The sequence below is a fragment of the Chlorocebus sabaeus genome, chromosome X (genome assembly GCF_047675955.1).
Source record: "Chlorocebus sabaeus isolate Y175 chromosome X, mChlSab1.0.hap1, whole genome shotgun sequence".
Classification (NCBI taxonomy): Eukaryota; Metazoa; Chordata; class Mammalia; order Primates; family Cercopithecidae; genus Chlorocebus; species Chlorocebus sabaeus.
Window position 1 is genome coordinate 80,122,080 of NC_132933.1, and position 21,952 is coordinate 80,144,031.

Here is a 21,952-nt window from a genome sequence, read left to right on the forward strand (position 1 = left end):
GCTGAGGAAGCCACGGAGGGCCTGATGAATCTCAGTCCTTCGGCCATGAAGAATCTCCTGCATCACATTCTCAGCGGCAAGGAGTTTGGAGTGGAACGAAGCGGTGAGATTGAATAACTGCATTTTCATTTCATACTGTTTGGTTTAAGTGTCTCATTGGTTTTAAAATGTTTTTCCTTCATCACAGGAACCTTTTGCCCCAAATAAATAAACTCCAATATATAAAACAGAAACCAAGCTGTCTTCTGGAGCAAGATTTGGAAACCACTGTATTTTTCCTTAAATGATATTTCAACTAAGTGGATTGATTATTCTCATGTTTCATTTTTAACTGTTTAATGCATTCCCTCACATTATCTTAAGTCTCCACTTTAGGACAACTAGCAACCCATATCATCTGAAACTTTCTTATATTCTAATTGGCAATAATCCAGTAGCTCTTACAGTATTGTATTATGTGTGTAGCTGCTTACGGTACTTCTAATGTAACCCTTTCAACTTTAAACTTACAAATTAATAGTCCACCTGCATTTGTGGTTTTGGTTGGATTTGGCATTGCATACCTAAAGCAGCAGAGCCAATGAAAAGCGGTCATCTCTCATGCTCAACTTTCAGGGTTGGGGTAAGTAGATATATACAGTCAGATGGATGGATGTCAGACCTTAGAGTGGTAAAAGAAGGTTAAAAAGCAGTGTGTTTCAAGCGGGGGAATCTTGCTAAAATGCACATTTTGATTCAGTAGATCTGGGGTGGGACCTGAGATTCTACTAACAAGCTCCTAGGTGGTACTGATGCTGCTGGTCCGTGGACCACATTTCAAATAGCAAGGTTATCGTTTTTAAATTAAGTTAAAAATAAGGATATATATGAAAGTTTTTTTTTTTTTAATGTGATGGGGAAGAAATTGAACCTTATTATCCTCTCTCTTTCTCTGTAATCTCTCATACTATGTAGTTCGTCCCACTGATTCAAATGTCAGTCCTGCTATTTCTATCCACGAGATTGGTGCTGTTGGAGCAACCAAAACAGAACGAACTGGGATCATGCAGTTAAAAAGTGAGATAAAGCAGGTAAGATACTACTTGGGAGATTGGCTGGGATATTGCCATATTTAAGAACATTCTTTTGGAATCAGACTTTGTTGGGTCATTTATTTAGTTTCACATTCTGAGTTTAATTTGAGCCATTTGTTTTTCAGGTGGAATTTCGTAGACTGTCAATCTCAGCTGAGAGTCAGGTGAAACAACTAGGGATCATTTAACATGGTTTAACTTACCTTTAGTTCTATATAACATGCATGAGCTCATGGCCTTTTTACAAATAAGATAACAAGTCTTGGAGTAGATTGTTTGAATTGCCTTTATAACAGTCATTTTGCAGACAGCTTTCCTTTTTCTGGACCAAAGTAATTTGCTAATTTTAGAAGGAAAGTAACTTGGATCTGATAACAAGAACTTGAAACCCTGAGTTTCTGTTATTAGGACTGATGTAATTTTGGATTCTGTTATTAGGACTGATGTAATTTTGGAATTAATTTTCTTTATAAAACAAGATGTAGACTTCAAGCAAAGAGTTTTTGCTTGGCCAGAGTTTAGGTTGGCTTCTGAACCTTTTCCTAGGCCCATTTGTGCACTTTCTTGTAAAATCCAGCTTTAGCAAGAGAACCCTGCTAAGTCAGTTTAGCCAGAAACCCCTATCCTCGATATCTTATCATCCTTGATATCTGATCAGGCTCCCCATCTTCTACCACCCTCAGGTGATGTCCAGTCACCCTGGCCTGTCTTCAACAAAAATCCTGTTAGAATGGTTTAGCCAGAATCCTCTCTACCTCTGATGTTTCTCTCTTAGTAATTTTCCACCCCTTGGCTATAAATTCCCACTTGCTTATGTTATATTCAGAGGGGAGCCCAGTCTTTCTCCCTTACTGCAAGATCTCGTTGCAATGGTTCTGCATCTATTAACAATGGTCCTGAATAAAGTCTTCCTTACTGTGCTTTAACAAGTATCACTGAATAATTTTTTCTTTAACAAGATATACAAAAGGTGTTGTGGACACGTAGAGGGAGAAACATCTAAATCAGTCTGGGAGATAGTGGGAGTCACTAAATACCATGTTGTAGTCACTTAATTTTTCCTGCAGGTGAGAATAGAGAGTGGTTGCATTATACAAGGAAATAGTTAACAAAATCTTCCATAGCTTATTTTTAAAACTCTAGGAAGTCATGTGGTTTCAAGATCTCCAAGTTGAGAAATTACTGATTTGACCTCTCCTAGAAGCACATTTTATGAAAAGTTTAAAACTACTTAAAACTACTCCTCCTATTTTCAGAATAGAATTATGATAGCTTGCAGTATAGAAACACCTCCAGAAGAGGAGAGGTAAAATGGAAATTTGGAGTTTTATTTTTAGTTTTTGTTTCTTTTTTTAAAAGTTTTTTAGCACTGGGGTCTCACTGTGTTGTCCAGGCTGGAGTGCAGTGGCTATTCACAGGCACAAAATCCTGGATTCATGCACTCCTTCTACCTTAGTTTCCAGAATGGCTTGGGACTAAGGCATGACACCACCTTACTATTTGTTTTTTTTAAAAGAAATTAGAAACCCTTTAGAAAGACAATGAGCCAATGCTTGAAGCTTAATTTGAGGTAACTTGAGTACACCCATCAAATACCCTATGGTGTTTATATTTATGCAAGAATAAGTATGCAAATGGAATAAGAAAGGGCCTTGTGTTCACTTCACAGTGTTCTCAAATAATTTGAATAATTTACAAATAAGATAACAAGTTTTCTTATTTGTTATCAAATTTTCTTATTTGTTATTCAAATTTTCCTATTTGAAACGTGAAAGAACTGCATTCAGTACTGAATAGTTACACTGGCATTATTAGTAAATAATCTTTGATTTGGTTGAGAGTTATTGGATGAACATTTTATAATTGTTGATTGTCACTCAGTATTACTTTTAAGTTCATTATGTATTTACAACTTGAAGTACATGTTCCCAGCTAGATTAATATGATGTTGAGACTTGACCTACCCAACTACATCATTTAAGTTTTTTCTACACATTCACTACCTACAGGTTTTCAAGGGAGACAAAATCACTAGGACTGTAATTTAGAGGATTGAGAGTCCTAAATTTGCATTACTTTCTTATTTCTAAATATTAACTTCCATCCTCACCTGCCTGTCTGGTATTTTGTATTGTTCTAAGCCATTTTTCCCCTATCACTCGAAAATGCCCTCTTTTCTTATTATGGAAAAAAACATTATAAGGGTATTTTTATTTCTTTTCCCTTCACCATGGCTTCTAGAGTAAAGCTATTTCATCAGCTTTTGAATGATTTTGTGCTGACTACATACTGAAATAGTCTGTATTTTTACTCCACTAGTGGCGTAAAAGTACAAATAATTGTTTCCTGGCCTCATAGTTTTAAAATTTTATTTTCTCAATTTGTTCTCATAGTCCAATGGTGGTCATCCCCTCGGTATAGATTTAATGTCACCATCTTTTCTGGTAACTGCTGTGATCTTCTCATATATGCCATTCACATGTGCTTTGAATATGCTCTTATATAAATCATGGCATATACTGGTTGACTAAAAAGAAAAACAAAATTAATCAAGAATTAAAGTAAGTATACAGCAATTTCATATATGGGGGTGAATCTTTTCATTTATTTTCCAATAAGGTAGGGAAGGGAGTTCAACTCCAACCTCTTTTCGATTTCAGAAAACAAAATTCAATTATTGGTTAAGTATAAATTCTTGGTCCCACCCTGAGTACACTGAGTCAGAAAGACTGGGAATAAGGCCCAGTAATCAGTTTTATTTATACGATTCTGATGAATTTTTAAGTTTGAAAACCACTGGGTTAGCTATTCTTCTGATTATGAATTCATTTAGTAAATATTGAGTGCCAGTTTTGTGCCAGGTACTGTGAACAAAATGGATGTGGTCCTTGCCCTCATGAAGCTTACAATTTAGGAAGACTGACCTCTAATTAAATTTATTTGGTTTAAATCAAAGACTCATAATGGCCTATGATTTCAGATTTCTCAAGCTGAAGAGATTTAGGCTAGACAATAACCAAACAAAAAATGGAAAATTATTGGAAACAATATTAGTATTTTGGTTAACCTTAATCAAATACCCTGTAATGAACTAATAAGACTTGGCCAACTCTATCATATCCACATTAATATAGGACAGGGGTATAGAAGAAAATTTAAAAACTCAAAATGATTGATATTTGGCTTTGGAAAACAGTCTGAATTGTACTTTATTTGATCTGTACCCTTTCTGGTTTGACCTCACAATCAACAGCCTAGAATCTTGGTGGTATAAACAAGACAGTGAAGATGAATTAAATGGCAGTTCATCTACTCAACAGATCAGTGCGATGATCACTTGCCAATAGAAATGTTTGGGGCTCTTTTCTCTTTTACATTGCATTGGTTGGTGATTTAGGCATTTGGCCCAAATTAAAATGTGAGAAGTTATTTTCTCAGAAAGTATTTCTGTTATCTTCTATCTTATATTTATTTCTGAATTTAAACTGTTAACCACTTTGCCCAATGTATTTTATCCTTTACTTAGTATAATTGTTTCAAGGTTCATTATGTTTTAGTATGTATCAAAAGTTTATTTTTTTCATTGGTGAATAATATCCTATTAAATTAATGTACCACATTTATCCATTCATCAGTTGATGGACACCTGGATTGTTTCCACTTTTTGGCTACTATGAATAATTCTACAATGAACCTTCATGTACAAGTTTTTGTATGGACAAATGTTTTCACTTCTTTTGGATATATATCTAGGAGTGGAAGTGCTGGGTCATATGGTAACTATGTTTCGCATTCTGAAGAACTGCCAGACATGTCCAAACTGGCTGTACCATTTTACATTCCCACCAGCAATGTATGAGAGTTCCAATTTCTTCACATCTTCACCAACCCTTACAATTGTCTATCTTTTTTATTATAGCCATCCTGGTGGGTGTGAACCGGTATCTCATTGTGGTTTTGATTTGCATTTCCCTAATAGCTAATGATAATGAGCATCTTTTCTCATGCCCAGTGGCCATTTGTTTATCTTCTTTAGAGAAATGTCAGTTCACATTTGTGCCTGTTTTAATTTTTTTTTGTCTTTTTATTGTTGAGTTGCAAGGATTCTTTATATATTCTGGATACAAGTCCCTTTTAAGATATGTAATTTGCAAATATTTTCTCCCATCCCGTGGGTTGTCTTTTTACTCTCTTAATGGTATTCTTTGAACAACAAAAGTTTTTAATTTGGACAAAGTCCAGTTTGTCTATTTTTCTTTTGTTACTCATGATGTTTTTGGTGTCATATCTAAGAAGGCTTTGCCTAATCCAAGGTCACAAAGATTTATTCCTATTTGTGTTCTAAGGGTTTTATAGAGTTAGCTGTTTTATTTAGGTCTATGATTATGTATGGAGGGGTCCCCAAGATCACCCTCAGATTTAATGATTCACTAGGAGGACTCATAGGACTCAGCATATAGTCATATTCACTGCTATGGTTTATTACACCAAAAGGGTACAAGATGCATTGGGCATAGTGCAAACTACAGTCAACAATAATTTATTGTACATTTTAAAATAATAAAAAGTGTAATTAGGTTGTTTGTAACACAAAGGAAGGATAAATGCTTGAGATAATGGATACCCCATTTACCCTGATGTGGTTATTATGCATTGTATGCCTGTAATAAAGTGTCTCATACCTCATAAATATATAAACCTACTACGTACCTACAAAAGTTAAAAAAAGATGTAAAAGAGTCATTGGTCAAAGTCTAGGGAAAACAGACACAAGCTTCCAGAGTACTCTGTCAGTGGAGTCACCCAGCAATGAGTTGTGACAAGATGTCATTGCCAACCAAGGAAGCTCATTAAAGACTCAGCACCCATTGTTCTTGTTGAGGGCTGGTCCATAAACAACCTCTGTCTGGCATGTACCAAAACTCTGGACTCCCAGAAAGAAAGCAAACGTTCAACATAAACCATAGCGTTTGTAGAGTTTAGGTGTGGTAAGTCACTGTTACTAGTTCTGGGAATGGTGAGAACTCTCCCAGAATCCAAGTTTCTAAGTTTCCAAATGCCAGCCAAGGGCCAACCTTGTAAGCAGGCCTTTCCAAGAATAGCAGTTCTGGCCTACTGTCTTAACTCTTTTCTGCACAATGGGCTTAATTTTTGTGTGTGGTATAAGGTAGAGAGTTCAACTTCATTCTTTTGCATGTGGATGTCACTGTTCCAGCACCATTTGTTGAAAAGGCTATTTTTCCCTCATTTAATTATCTTGGCATCCTTGTTGAAAATTAATTGACCAAAATGCAACGGTTTATTTTTGAACTCCCTGTTCGATTCCATAGATCTACATGTCTATTCTATACCAGTATGACACAGTTTTGATAGTTTTGTAGTTTTGATAGCTTTAGAGCAAATTTTGAAATCAGGAAGTGTGAGCTCTCCAACTTCAGTCTTCTTTTTAAATATGAATGTTAGGATCAGCTTGTGAATTTCTGCAAAGATCCCAGCTGGTATGTTGATAGAGATTGTGTTCAGTCTGTAGATCAGTTTTTGAAATATTGCCATCTTGATAATGTGAAGTCTTCTGACCCATGAACATGGGACTATATTTCAATTTATTTAGGTCTTTAATTTCTTTTAACATGTTTTATAGTTTTCAGAGTATTTGTTTTGGACTTCTTTTGTTAAATTTATTCCTACATATTTTATTATTCTTAATGTTATTTTAAATGGAATTGTTTTCTTAATTTTATTTTAATATTGTTGATTGCTGTTGTTTACAAATTCAATTGATTTTTTTATTATAGTAAGACATGTAACATGAGATCTACTCTAAAAATTTTTTTAAGTGTACAATACAGTATCATTAACTATAGGCTTGATGTTGTACAGTAGATCTCTAGAATATTTTCATCTTACATAACTGAAACTTTATACTCATTGAATAGCAAGTTCCCATTTTCCCCTCTACCTAGCCCCTGACAACTACCGTTCTACTCTCTGCTTCTAAGAATCTGGCTGTTTCAGATACATTACACAACTGGAATCATACAGAATTTGTTCTTTTGTGACTGGCTTATTTCTCACAGCATAGTGTCCTCCAGGTTCATCTACACTGTCATATTTTGCAAAATTTCCTTTTTTAAAGGCTGAATAATATTCCATTTTATGTATTACCACATTTTCTTTTGCCATTCAGTTGTTGATATACATTTAGGTTGTTTTCATATCTTGACTATTGTGAATAATGCTGCATTGAACATGGGCATGCAAATGTCTCTTCAAGATTCTGATTTCAATTCTTTTGGATACATATCCAGAAGTGAGATTGCTGAATCATATGGTAGTTCTATTTTTAATTTTTGAGGAACCTCCATAATGTGTTCTATAGTGGCTGTACCATTTTACATTCCCAGCAATGGTATATAAGGGTCCTAATTTCTTCACATTCTCACCAATACGTGTTATCTTTGGGTGTGTTTAACCATGGGCATCCTAACAGGTGTGAGGTGATAGCTCATTGTGATTTGATTCGCATTTCCATGATGATTAGTGATGTTGAGCATCTTCACATGTGTGTGGTGGCTGTTTGTATATCATCTTTGGTGAAATGTCTACTCAAGTAAAATATAATTTATTTTTGTTATTGATCTTATATCATGAAACTTTACTGAACTCATTTATTAGTTGTAGTTGCTTGTTAGTGAATTCCTTAGAACTTTCTACATATAAGATCATGTCATCTGCACATAATTTTTACTACTTCCATTCCAATCTGGATGCCTTTTATTTCTTTTCTTACTTAATCTCCCTGGCTCAAGCCTCCTGTAAAATGTTGAATAGAAGTCATAAGAGTGGGCATCCTTGTCTTGTTCTGATCTTCAGGGGGAAAGCTTCAATCTTTAACCACTCATTATGATGTTAGCTGTGGGTTGTTGTAGGGAAAAAGTCTAAACATTTATTAGATTGAGGAGGTTCCTTTCTGTTCCTAGTTTGTTGAGTGTTTTTATCGTGAAGATGTGTTGAATTTTGTTACCTTTTTTTCTGTATCTATTAAGATGATGTGTTTTTTTAACTTTTATTATATTGATGTAGTGTATTACATTAATTGATGTTCAGATGTTAAAACAGCCTTGAATTTCTGGAGTAAGTTCCACTTCATGTTGTATAATCCTTTTAGTATATCACTGAATTTGGTTTTCTAGTATTTCGTGGAGGATTTTTGCATCTATATTCATAAAGGATATTGAACTGTAGTTTTCTAGTAACATCTTTGTCTGATTTTGTATCTGGGTAATATTGGCCTCATAGAATGAGTTGGGAAGTGTTCCTTTCTCTTTTTTGGAAGAGGTTGTGAAGAGTTAGTATTAATTCCTCTTTAAATGTTTTGTAGAATTAACCAGTTAACCCATCTGTGCATGGGCTTTACTACTATGTGGGAACGTTTGTTTATTTGTTTGTTTGTTCGTTTGAGACAGGGTCTAAAGATATTACCCAAGCTGGTCTCAAACTCTGGGGCTCATGCAATCCTTCTGCCTCAGCCTCCCGAGTAGCTGGGAATACAGGCACGAGCCATATGCCCATGCACCACGAGCCAAGCACCCATACTTTGTAGGAAGTTTTGTACTTACTAATTTGATATATTTGTTTGTAATAGGTCTATTAAGATGTTCTCTTTCTTTCTGAGTTGGTTTCGGTAGTTTGTGTCTTTCTAGGAATTTGTCTGTTTCATTGAGATATGTAATTTGTCAGCATATGGCTGCAGATGGTATGTCCTCATAATCCTTTTTCTTTCTGAAGGTCAGAATTGATGTCTTTATTTCCTCTTTTTTTCTTGGTCCTTCTAGCTAAAGCTTTGTCTATTTTGTTGATATTTTCATAGAAAAATATTGGGAGTTCATATGCTTTCCCTATTTTGTTTCTAGACTCTATTTCATTTCTTTCCACTCTAATCATTATTTCCTTCCTTCTGCTTGCTTTCAATTTAGTTTGCTCTTCTTTCTTAAAATGGAAAGTTTGTTTATTGATTTGAGATATTTATCCTTTCTTTAATACAGGCATTTATAACATAAATTGTTCATTAAGCGCTGTTTTAGCTGCATCCCATAAGTTTTGCCATGTTGTGCTTTTGTTTTCATTCATTTCATTATTTTCTAATTTTGCTAGTGATTTTTTCTTAATGCATTTATTATTTAGAAGTGTGTTGTTTAATTTCCACATGTTTGTAAATTTCCTTAATTTCTTTCTGTTACTGACTTCTAATTATGTTGTGATTAGAGAACATACTTTGTATGATTTCTATTTTAAATTTATTATGGCTCGTCTTATGGCCCATGAGAGCAACAAACTAAACCAAGGACCAGCTAGAAGTTTAACAGAGATAATCGGGTAAAGAGACAGCTAAGAATGTCCCATATCATCAGTATTTTTATGGCTCTTCTCATGTATCACCAGATTGCTCTCAAAAAGGATTATACCAACGTACAGCACTGCTAGCTACATATAAGTCTACTAGCTTCACTATAACCTCTTGATCTTTGCTGCTCCACTTAATATTTGGTTTATAATTCTGCAGAGTATGTTTATTGTTCACTATAAAGTTCAAAGACTTTATCATAGAAACAGAGATAACTTTTGATTGATGTTCTTTCCTCTCCTCTTCCAAGTCACCTGGAACCTCTATGACTCCAAGTAGTGGGTCCTTTCCTGGTGCATATGATCAGCAGTCATCTAAAGATAGTCGTCAAGGTCAATGGCAACGCCGAAGAAGGCTGGATGGGGCACTGAATAGAGTCCCAGTTGGATTTTATCAAAAAGTGTGGAAAGTTTTGCAGAAGGTGAGCATAATACATTGTTGATGTCTCATTTTTCCCACTTGAAATTCTCAGTCTCCTTGGCAGGGATATGACATGACTGTAATATAATCACTGCAATCATGTAAAAGTCATAACTCATATAGACAAAACCAAGAAGAAAACATAAAAATGAAACAGTTGATTTGTTATTGTGGCATTATTAATAATTTAATCTCTTTCTATTATTGTTGCCATAGTCTTGTTTCTAAATTGGACTTTTAAAATCATCACTTCTCTGCTTTTGGCCACAGTTGGACATTGTGATACATTTGCTGGTAATCAAATGAATTTGGTACTAAAGAGCTAACTTTCTATGTAGCTGTGGAGGGTTGTAAATGTTATTTGTAGCAACGTGCTATTCATAACCAAGTATCAGTAGAGTAAAACAAATGCAGTACTTGGGGAGTTTGTGTTAGGAGCTCTTACCTATATTTTTTCTTGGATGAAAATTACTAAATAAATGCAAAGTCATAATGATGGTAATAGTTCCGAGACTCTTTGATGTGACCAACATTTTTTTTTTTTGAAGGCCTATTTGGCCAAAGAAATTTAAGGGCATGTCACACTATTATGGTGTTGACAGTTTAGAGGGCCAAGTAGACTATTGTGCTCATGCATAGGTCTCATTCATAGTATCTTAGGTGCCACTTTCTACATCATTGGCTTTAATAAGGACCTGAAGTTCACTTCATCCAGGACTTCAAACCCTTTAGTTATGTTTTTTCCCCTCTGGGCACTGATATTCTTCCAAGGACAGAATCAGGCGATCTTTTGGAAAGGTAAAAGTTGATTCCTCAAACTGGGCTCTGGTAATCTTCCTTTTGAAGAGTACTGAGAACTTGCTTTTTTTGCAGCTAACTTCTGTAGCACAATGGTGATAAATATAAGTTTATCTCTTCAGTTATGCATGGATTATGGCAATGTTCTATGTGCTCATACAGCAAAGAACAAAACAGATAATAATCTTCATTCTCCTTGAACTTATATTCTACTAGGAAGAAACAAATTATAAATAATAAACTGTAAATAAGCAAAGTATCTAGAATGTTAAAAGACAATAAGTACTATGGAAAAACAAGAGCAGGCTAAGAGTATTTTTGGGGGGATGGGATGCTTAACTAGAAAATGTAGTAATGATACATGTCTGATAAATGCATGTCTTGATTTCATTTTCAGATTAAGACTTCATATTCAGAGAAAAGCACTTAAAATTTAAATGAAAATATATTATTTTGAATCATTCATAAACCAATATCTCTCATATACAACATGCAATGTACAGTAATTAAAATTGGCATTTCTGAAAGCATTGTTATAAAGATACTTAGAGTTATACCCAGTGACAGATAGTTTTGTTGAATACTGTAATAAGGAACAACAGCCAGTTCTATAAATGACTTTAAAATTCTAAAAGTATTGGTGTGCTAGGAACAACAAATTTTTTTTTTTAATTTATTTATTATTATTATACTTTAAGTTGTAGGGTACATGTGCACAACGTGCAGGTTTGTTACATATGTATACTTGTGCCATGTTGGTGTGCTGCACCCATCAACTCGTCATTTACATCAGGTATAACTCCCAATGCAATCCCTCCCCCCTCCCCCCTCCCCCCTCCCCATGATAGGCCCCGGTGTGTGATGTTCCCCTTCCCGAGTCCAAGTGATCTCATTGTTCAGTTCCCACCTATGAGTGAGAACATGCGGTGTTTGGTTTTCTGTTCTTGTGATAGTTTGCTAAGAATGATGGTTTCCAGCTGCATCCATGTCCCTACAAAGGACACAAACTCATCCTTTTTTATGGCTGCATAGTATTCCATGGTGTATATGTGCCACATTTTCTTAATCCAATCTGTCACTGATGGACATTTGGGTTGATTCCAAGTCTTTGCTATTGTGAATAGTGCTGCAATAAACATACGTGTGCATGTGTCTTTATAGCAGCATAATTTATAATCCTTTGGGTATATACCCAGTAATGGGATGGCTGGGTCATATGGTACATCTAGTTCTAGATCCTTGAGGAATCGCCATACTGTTTTCCATAATGGTTGAACTAGTTTACAATCCCACCAACAGTGTAAAAGTGTTCCTATTTCTCCACATCCTCTCCAGCACCTGTTGTTTCCTGACTTTTGAATGATCGCCATTCTAACTGGTGTGACATGGTATCTCATTGTGGTTTTGATTTGCATTTCTCTGATGGCCAGTGATGATGAGCATTTTTTCATGTGTCTGTTGGCTGTATGAATGTCTTCTTTTGAGAAATGTCTGTTCATATCCTTTGCCCACTTTTTGATGGGGTTGTTTGTTTTTTTCTTGTAAATTGGAACAACAAATTTGATTCGTGTGAATACTCTTTAAATTCTGTAAAGGTTTTTTTAAAAATTTTTTTATTATTACTATACTTTAAGTTCTAGGGTACACGAGCACAATGTGCAGGCTCGTTACATAGGTATACATGTGCTATGCTGGCCCACTGCACCCATCAACCCATCATTTACATTAGGTATTTCTCCCAGTGCTATTCCTCCCTCCGACCCCCACCCCATGACAGGCCCTGGTGTGTGATGTTCCCCACCCTGTGACCAAGTGTTCTCATTGTTCAATTCCCACCTATGAGTGAGAACATGTCGTGTTTGGTTTTCTGTCCTTGTGATAGTTTGCTGAGAATGATGATTTCCAGCTTCATCCATGTCCCTGCAAAGGACATGAACTCATCCTTTTTTATGGCTGCATACTATTTCATGGTGTATATGTGCCACATTTTCTTAAACCAGTCTATCATTGATGGACATTTGGGTTGGCTCCAAGTCTTTGCTATTGTGAATAGTGCCACAGTAAACATACGTGTGCATGTGTCTTTATAGTAGCATGATTTATAATCCTTTGGGTATATCCCCAGTAATGGGATTGCTGGGTCAAATGGTATTTCTAGTTCTAGATCCTTAAGGAATCACCACACTATCTTCCACAATGATTGAACTAGTTTACAGTCCCACCAACAGTGTAAAAGCATTCCTATTTCTCCATATCCTCTCCAGCACCAGTTGTTTCCTGACTTTTTAATGATCGCCATTCTAACTGGTGTGAGATGGTATCTCATTGGGGTTTTGATTTGCTTTTCTCTGATGACCAGTGATGATGAGCATTTTTTCGTGTCTGTTGGCTGCATAAATGTCTTCTTTTGAGAAGTGTCTGTTCATATCCTTTGCCCACTTTTTGATTTTTTTTTTTCTTGTAAATTTGTTTAAGTTCTTTGTAGATTCTGGATATTAGCCCTTTGTCAGATGGGTAGATTGCAAAAATTTTCTCCCATTCTGTAGGTTGCCTGTTCACTCTGATGGTAGTTTCTTTTGCTGTGCAGAAGCTCTTTCGTTTAATTAGATCTCATTTGTCAATTTTGGCTTTTGTTGCCATTGCTTTTGGTGTTTTAGTCATGAAGTCCTTGCCCATGCCTATGTCCTGAATGGTATTGGCTAGGTTTTCTTCTAGGGTTTTTATGGTTTTAGGTCTAACATTTAAGTCTTTAATCCATCTTGAATGAATTTTTGTATAAGGTGTAAGGAAGGGATCCAGTTTCAGCTTTCTACATATGGCTAGACAGTTTTCCCAGCACCATTTATTAAATAGGGAGTCCTTCCCCCATTGCTTGTTTTTGTCAGATTTGTCAAAGATCAGATGGTTGTAGGTGTGTGGTGTTATTTCTGAGACCTCTGTTCTGTTCCATAGGTCTATATCTCTGTTTTGGTACCAGTACCATGCTGTTTTGGTTACTGTAGCCTTATAGTATAGTTTGAAGTCAGGTAGCATGATGCCTCCAGCTTTGTTCTTTTTCTTAGGATTGACTTGGCAATGCGGGCTCTTTTTTGGTTCCATATGAACTTCAAAGCAGTTTTTTCCAGTTCTTTGAAGAAAGTCATTGGTAGCTTGATGGGGATGATATTGAATCTATAAATTATCTTGAGCAGTATGGCCATTTTCATGATATTGATTCTTCCTATCCATGAGCAGGGAATGTTCTTCCATTTGTTTGTGTCCTCTTTTATTTCACTGAGCAGTGGTTTGTAGTTCTCCAAGAAAGGGTCCTTCAGATCCGTTTTATGTTGTATTCCTAGGTATACAATGTAGCAATCGAGAATGGGAGTAGCAATCGAGAATGGGAGTTCACTCATGATTTGGATCTCTGTTTGTCTATTATTAGTGTATAGGAATGCTCGTGATTTTTGCACATTAATTTTGTATCCTGAGATTTTGCTGAAGTTGCTTATCAGCTTAAGGGGATTTTGGGCTGAGACAATGGGGTTTTCTAAATATACAATCATGTCATCTGCAAACAGGGACAATTTGACTTCCTCTTTTCCTAATTGAATACCCTTTATTTCTTTCTCATGCCTGATTGCCCTGGCCAGAACTTCCAACACTATGTTGAATAGCAGTGGTGAGAGAGGGCATCCCTGTCTTGTGCCAGTTTTGAAAGGCAATGCTTCCAAATTTTGCCCATTCAGTATGATATTGGCTGTGGGTTTGTCATAAATAGCTCTCATTATTTTGAGATATGTTCCATCAATACCTAGTTTATTGAGAGTTTTTAGCATGAAGGATTTTTGAATTTTGTCAAAGGCCTTTTCTGCATCTATTGAGGTAATCATGTGGTTTTTGTCGATGGTTCTATTTATGTGATGGATTACGTTTATTGATTTGTGTATGTTGAAGCAGCCTTGCATCCCAGGGATGAAGCTGACTTGATCATGGTGGATAAGCTTTTTGATGTGCTGCTGGATTTGGTTTGCCAGTATTTTATTGAGGATTTTCGCATCGATGTTCATCAGGCATATTGGTCTAACATTCTCTTTTTTTGTTGTGCCTCTGCCAGGCTTTGGTATCAGGATGATGTTGACCTCATAAAATGACTTAGGGAGGATTCCCTCTTTTTCTATTGATTGGAATAGTTTCAGAAGGAATGGTACCAGCTCCTCTTTATACCTCTGGTAGAATTCAGCTGTGAATCCATCTGGTCCTGGACTTTTTTTTGGTTGGTAGGCTATTAATTATTGCCTCAACTTCAGAGCCTGTTATTGGTCTATTCAGAGATTCAATTTCTTCCTGGTTTCATCTTGGGAGGGTGTATATGTCCAGGAATTTATCCATTTCTTCTAGATTTTCTAGTTTATTTGCACAGAGATGTTCATAGTATTCTCTGAGGGTATTTTGTATTTCTGTGGGATCGGTGGTGATATCCCCTTTATCATTTTTTTTCTCTCTTTTCTTCTTTATTAGTCTTGCTAGTGGTCTATCAATTTTGTTGATCTTTCCAAAAAAACAGCTCTTGGATTCGTTGATCTTTTGAAGGGTTTTTTGTGTCTCTATCTCCTTCAGTTCTGCTTTGATCTTAGTTATTTCTTGTCTTCTGCTAGCTTTTGAATGTGTTTGCTCTTGCTTCTCTAGTTCTTTTAATTGTGATGTTTCAGTGTCGATTTTACATCTTTCCTGCTTTCTCTTGTGGGCATTTAGTGCTATAAATTTCCCTCTACACACTGCTTTAAGTGTATCCCAGAGATTCTGGTACTTTGTGTCTTTGTTCCCATTGGTTCCAAACAGCATCTTTCTTTCTGCCTATTTTGTTATTTACCTAGTAGTCATTCAGGAGCAGGTTGTTCAGTTTCCATGTATTTGTGCCGTTTTGAGTGAGTTTCTTAATCCTGAGTTCTAATTTGATTGCACTGTGTTCTGAGAGACAGTTTGTTGTGATTTCTGTTCTTTTACATTTGCTGAGAAGTGCTTTACTTCCAACTATGTGGTCAGTTTTGGAATAAGTGCGATGTGGTGCTGAGAAGAATGTATATTCCGTTGGTTTAGGGTGGAGAGTTCTGTAGATGTCTATTAGGTCTGCTTGGTGCAGAGCTGAGTTTAAGTCCTGGATATCCTTGTTAACCTTCTGTCTCATTGATATGTCTAATATTGACAGTGGGATGTTAAAGTCTCCCATTATTGTGTAGAAGTCTGAGTCTCTTTGTAGGTCTCTAAGGACTTGCTTTATGAATCTGGGTGCTCCTGTATTGGGTGCATATATATTAAGGATAGTTAGCTCTTCTTGTTGAATTGATCCCTTTACCATTATGCAATGGCCTTCTTTGTCTCTTTTGATCTTTGGTGGTTTAAAGTCTGTTTTATCAGAGACTAGTATTGCAACCCCTGCTTTTTTTTTGCTTTCCGTTTGCTTGACAGATCTTTTTCCATCCCTTTATTTTGAGCCTATGTGTGTCTCTGCACGTGAGATGGGTCTCCTGAATACAGCACACTGATGGGTCTTGACTCCTTATCCCATTTGCCAGTCTGTGTCTTTTAATTGGAGCATTTAGCCCATTTACATTAAGGTTAATATTGCTATGTGTGAATTTGATCCTGTCATTATGATGTTAGCTAGCTATTTTGCTTGTTAGTTGATACCGTTTCTTCCTAGCATTGATAGTCTTTACAATTTGGCATATTTTTGCAGTGACTGGTACTGGTTGTTCCTTTCTATGTTTATTGCTTCCTTCAGGAGCTCTTGTAAGGCAGGCCTGGTGGTGACAAAATCTGTCCGCATTTGTTTGTCTGTAAAGGATTTTATTTCTCCTTCACTTATGAAGCTTAGTTTGGCTGGATATGAAATTCTGGGTTGAAATTTATTTTCTTTAAGAATGTTGAATATTGGCCCCCACTCTCTTCTCACTAGTAGAGTTTCTGCCGAGACATCCGCTGTTAGTCTGGTGGGCTTCCCTTTGTGGGTAACCCAACCTTTCTCTCTGGCTGCCATTAACATTTTTTCCTTCATTTCAACCTTGGTGAATCTGACAATTATGTGTCTTGGTGTTACTCTTTTTGAGAATTATCTTTCTGGTGTTCTCTGTATTTCCTGAATTTGAATGTTGGCCTGCCTTGCTAGGTTGGGAAAGTTCTCCTGGATAATATCCTTGAGAGTGTTTTCCAACTTGGTTCCATTCTCCCTGTCACTTTCAGGTACTGAAGCCTACTTCTGTCAGCTCTTCAGAGTCATTCTCCATCCAGCTTTGTTCCGTTGCTGGTGAGGAGCTGCAATCCTTTGGAGGAGAAGAAGCGCTCTGGTTTTTAGAATTTTCAGCTTTTCTGCTCTGGTTTCTCCCCATCTTTGTGGTTTTATCTACCTTTTGGTCTTTGATGTTGGTGACCTACAGATGGGGTTTTGTTGTGGATGTCCTTTCTGTTGATGTTGATGCTATTCCTTTCTGTTTGTTAGTTTTCCTTCTAACAGTCAGGTCCCTCAGCTGCAGGTCTGTTGGAGTTTACAGGAGGTCCACTCCAGACCCTGTTTGGCTGGTTATCACCAGCAGAGGCTGCAGAACAGCAAATACTGCTGCCTGATCCTTCCTCTGGAAGCTTCGTCTTGGGCGCACCTGCCTATATGAGGTGTCATTCAACCCCTACTAGGAGGTGTCTCCCAGTTAGGCTACCCGGGAGGGTCAGGGACCCACTTGAGGAGGCAGTCTGTCCTTTCTCAGAGCTCAAACACCATCCTGGGAGAACCACTGCTCTCTTGAGAGCTGTCAGACAGGGACTTTCAAGTCTGCAGAAGCTGTCTGCTGCCTTTTGTTCAGCTATGCCCTGCCCCAGGAGGTGGAATGTACAGAGGCAACAGGCCTTGCTGAGCTGAGGTGGGCTCCACCCAGTTCCAGCTTCTCTGGCAGCTTCGTTTACCTACTCACGCTTCAGCAATGGTGGACGCCCCTTCCCCAGCCAGGCTGCCGCCTTACAGTTCGATCTCAGACTGCTGGGATAGCCGTGAACAAGGCTCAGTGGGCATGAGACCTGCCGAACCAGGCACGGGATATAATCTCCTGGTGCGCCATTTGCTAAGACCATTGGAAAAGCACAGTATTTGGGTGGGAATATCTCGATTTTTCCAGGTACAGTCTGTCACGGCTTCCCTTGGCTAGGAAAGGGAAATCCCACAACTCCTTGTGCTTCCCGGGTGAGGCGATGCCCTGCCCTGTTTTGGCTCTCCCTCTGTGGGCTCCACCCAATGTCCAACCAGTCCCAATGAGATGAACCAGGTACCTCAGTTGGAAATGCAGAAATCACCCATCTTCTGTGTTGATCACGCTGGGAGCTGCAGACCAGAGCTGTTCCTATTTGGCCATCTTGGAATGGAGACCCAAGGTTTTTAATAAACATCCTTTTTATTAATCATAACATGGCAAAATGTGTACTTGCCATTTCTGAAAAGTGATCCAAACTCTACATTCACAGATGAAAAATTCTTATAGAATGTTGTGATAAGCATACATGTTGGGTTAAACAAATTTCATTGCTGTTGGAGTGCCATGAAATTAATACTTGCATTTTGGACTGCTGTAGTTTATACTTTTTATATGTTTCAAATCAGGTGTGTACCATTTGTACTGAGAACACCACAAAATGAATTACCTAAAATCCCTTGATTTTAATATGTGTTTTGGTTTATTAACAAATTATAGTAATTTTTTACACATTTTTTGAAATTAATTGTACAAGAATATATATATATCTGCTTCTGGATACAATGTGTAAATAAAATTTTTGCTCACCAAACCCTATCGCAAGGACAGAAAACCAAACACCACATGTTCTCACTCATAGGTGGGAATTGAACAATGAGAACACTTAGACACAGGGTGGGGAACATCACACACTGGGACCTGTCGTGGGGTGGGGAGAGGGGGGAGGGAGAGCCTTATGAGCTATACCTAATGTAAATGACGAGTTAACAGGTGCAGCACACCAAAATGGCACATGTATACATATGTAACCAACCTGCGTGTTGTGCACGTGTACCCTAGAACTTAAAGTATAATAATAAAAAAAAATACAAGGATTAAAAAAAAAAAAAACTTCTACTCACTAAAAAATAAGTAAATAAATAAATGCATGTCTTGAGTTTTTTCCTATGGCCTAAAAATTTTTTCAAAGGGCTGGTTGTGATGGTCCTGGGACCGAGTATGATATCTTTCTACATAGTCTCTGAATATTTGGGACTAGTCTATCCCAAAAGATGGAACTTTCCTACCCATTCCATTTCCCTAAGTAGAGGATGAACCTTAGGTCTCCTATAGTCCAATCCTGCATCTCGGCACTTAGGAATCACAACCCATGGCAAGGGCACTTGGACTGCAGAGCCCCTTGCTGGCCTGTGATTACTCAGCATATACCACATGAAGCACACTTAGAAATACAGTGTCTCCTTACAGCCTCCATGTTGTTAGTCTATTCTTGATGATACGGTTTTTGGTGACCTGGTTTATTTTCTGTTTTGCAGTGTCATGGACTTTCTGTGGAAGGGTTTGTCCTTCCTTCTTCTACCACTAGAGAGGTAAGCGTCTCTGTCATGTACATTTATGTGACTGATAACTTTTCTGGCTAAAGTATCCCAGTGATCACTTACTTTTCAAAGTGACAGATCTATGCTTTTATAAATCAACTGAACATGAAATGCATTTGAAGAAAAGAGAATTTTTTAATTGAAAGATAATATTATAGAATAATTATGGATTACTTTATATGAAGACAAATTCTTTTAATGGTTGTTTAAGTTAGGCTGGCTTATGTGAGTGTGGTGAGGGTTAGATAAGGCAGAGGGATAGAAATCTAAGAATGCATGACTTCTCATGTACCCCGTCCTTCACATTCCCACCTTTCTCTAGTAGGATGTTTGTAGACCATTAGAACATAAACCAGTGGTTGTTAGCTACAACTATATGTTGGGGTAACCTGGGTTCCAATTTCCAATTTAGTGGATTAGAATCTCCAGGGATAGGACGTGAGCATAGCATCTGTGTTTTTTTAATCTGTAGAATGATTCTGATATATAACCATGGTTGAAAAACATTACCATGAACCACAGACACAGATTATCAGATGCTTTTATATTTTCCTTTTTAAAAGCAGTGACAATCTTTCACTTTTTAGAACCAGTGACAATCTTATGAGTATAATGAACACTCAACCAGGTGTTCAAAATTATATTATATTGTCCAAAATTATAAAAACTAGCTTTTACACAGATTCAACAAAGGAGCTAGTGTTAGCATGATAGAAGTAGTAAGATTCAATAGTAGAAAGTTCTCAAAAATGCTAGGGTTGTTGCAGATAGGATCTTAGGGGAAAGGTACAGAAAGCTAATGCTATGCTTCAGGGCTTCACTATTGCCTACAGGCCTTTTCTCTAATCAAGAATGCCATGTCCCCCATTTGTCTTTTCTCTACATTTAAGCAAGAGTGAAATGTTCATATAATTAATAATACATACCTGAATAGTACCTTTAAGAGTCTCCAAACATTATTTTTACATTTTTAAATTTGGTCTTAAACACCATTATGTAAAATAGGCAAAGAAGGAATTATGATTCCTAATTTATGGATAAGGAAACAAATTTAGAGATTAATTGTCTAAGGTTGTATAACTAGTAACTAACAAAGATAAGACTTGAACCCAAGTCTTTATACTACAAATCTACATTGCCTCCCTAGAGGATATACTCAACACAAGTTTATCAAAACATACTTCTCAATCCCCTTCACCCCCAAATAACTTTACATTTCTTAATGCCCTTTTTAATCTAATAGTATATGATGTTTTACATAATTCTAATTTTTATGTATTATACATACAATTTTAAGTTTTACCCAAGTTTTTCCTTTATTTACAGTCATCAGATTTTAATAAACAGTCATGTAAAAACTCATGAAGTTGCTATGCCATGATGTGCCATTCCCATGTTTAGGTTACCTCTAGTTTTACATTTGTGACTAAAGCTACTATAAGTACTTTTCTATATGGAGCTTTCATTCCTCTTTTGAATTACTATCTTAGGATGAACTCTCAGAAATAGGATTATGGGTTAGAGGGCATGGACACTCATGGCTCTTGTTATGCATTGCCAGATTGCCTTCCAAAAAGATTGAACCAGTTTACTTATTCAATTATTTTGAAGGGGGCTGAATCGATGCTCATGGCTACAGTGTTTTTACTGCCTTTCAGAGCAGGTAATTGATGTCTCCTGGATGATGGACTCTTAGGAAGTGATTTTCTTTTTCTCTATCACAGATGACTCCAGGTGAGATTAAATTCTCTGTTCATGTGGAGTCTGTCCTGAATCGTGTACCTCAGCCAGAGTACCGCCAGCTGTTGGTTGAAGCCATCCTTGTCCTCACCATGCTGGCAGATATTGAAATTCACAGCATCGGAAGCATCATTGCTGTGGAAAAGATAGTGCATATTGCCAATGACTTGTTCCTTCAAGAACAGGTAGGCAAACCTGTTGTTTTCTCAATAGAGAAATATTTTTACTCTAACCTGATAACATTCAGAGGTCTTTGAGGAGCCGTGGTCACTTTCTTGTGCCCTCCTCCTCATACTTCTTTTCTGGGCCTCGTTTGTAGCGGCTCTGAGCTCTGTTTGCAAAAGAAGTAGACAGCAGGAAGACCTCTGTCTTTCACCATGTGTTTTGTGGTTTGTGTTAGAGGGTAAAGTTGCCTGGAACTCAGGAGGCTTTATGCTTTTCCCTGAAAGGCCTTGAAGCATACCATTAGCATCATATTTCAAATTTCTGATCACAATGCTTTTTGTAGCTTTAAGGACCTAATAAGAAACTGTTGGATGGCATATCCTTTCTGAACTATTAAGGAAAAGAGATTTGGTTTTGGTTTTGCTTTGCTTTTGCTTTTGCTACTCACCTATAGGAAAATAAGAAAGTGAAACTTTTATTCCTACATTTTTCTTATTTTCTTAATAAATCTTCTTCCAGGAAATTATCCACATTCAAAAATACAAACTATTGAAAGTGTCCCAAATGTTGCCTGTATTAACAGGGCACATAAGTGAAGGACAGGTACTGTTGGCAATAAGAAAATTTTCAAAACATATAATCGGTGTTTTCATTCTGTTAGCCCTTGGGAGCAAATGCAAAAGAAAAGTATCCAGGTTTTTCCGGGACAATTCTAATATTAAATATTCTGGATTGCTGTCAGTCTATGTATCTAAA

At 36.9% G+C, this 21,952-nt stretch overlaps 1 protein-coding gene across 3 annotated transcripts in view; it reads left to right on the forward strand.

The window, feature by feature from the left end:
• The window catches only part of PHKA1 (phosphorylase kinase regulatory subunit alpha 1), a 130,950-nt gene that overhangs the window by 106,196 nt on the left and 2,802 nt on the right, over positions 1–21,952 (forward strand). The window contains exons 26-31 of one of the 3 annotated variants that reach the window (XM_007992078.3): positions 2–103; positions 955–1,070; positions 1,199–1,237; positions 9,728–9,898; positions 19,229–19,282; positions 21,016–21,216. In XM_007992078.3, coding sequence (XP_007990269.2) covers positions 2–103; positions 955–1,070; positions 1,199–1,237; positions 9,728–9,898; positions 19,229–19,282; positions 21,016–21,216 — 683 coding nt within the window. The remainder of the gene's footprint in view (position 1; positions 104–954; positions 1,071–1,198; positions 1,238–9,727; positions 9,899–19,228; positions 19,283–21,015; positions 21,217–21,952) is intronic. The other 2 variants (XM_007992080.3, XM_007992079.3) reach the window with 2 other exon arrangements.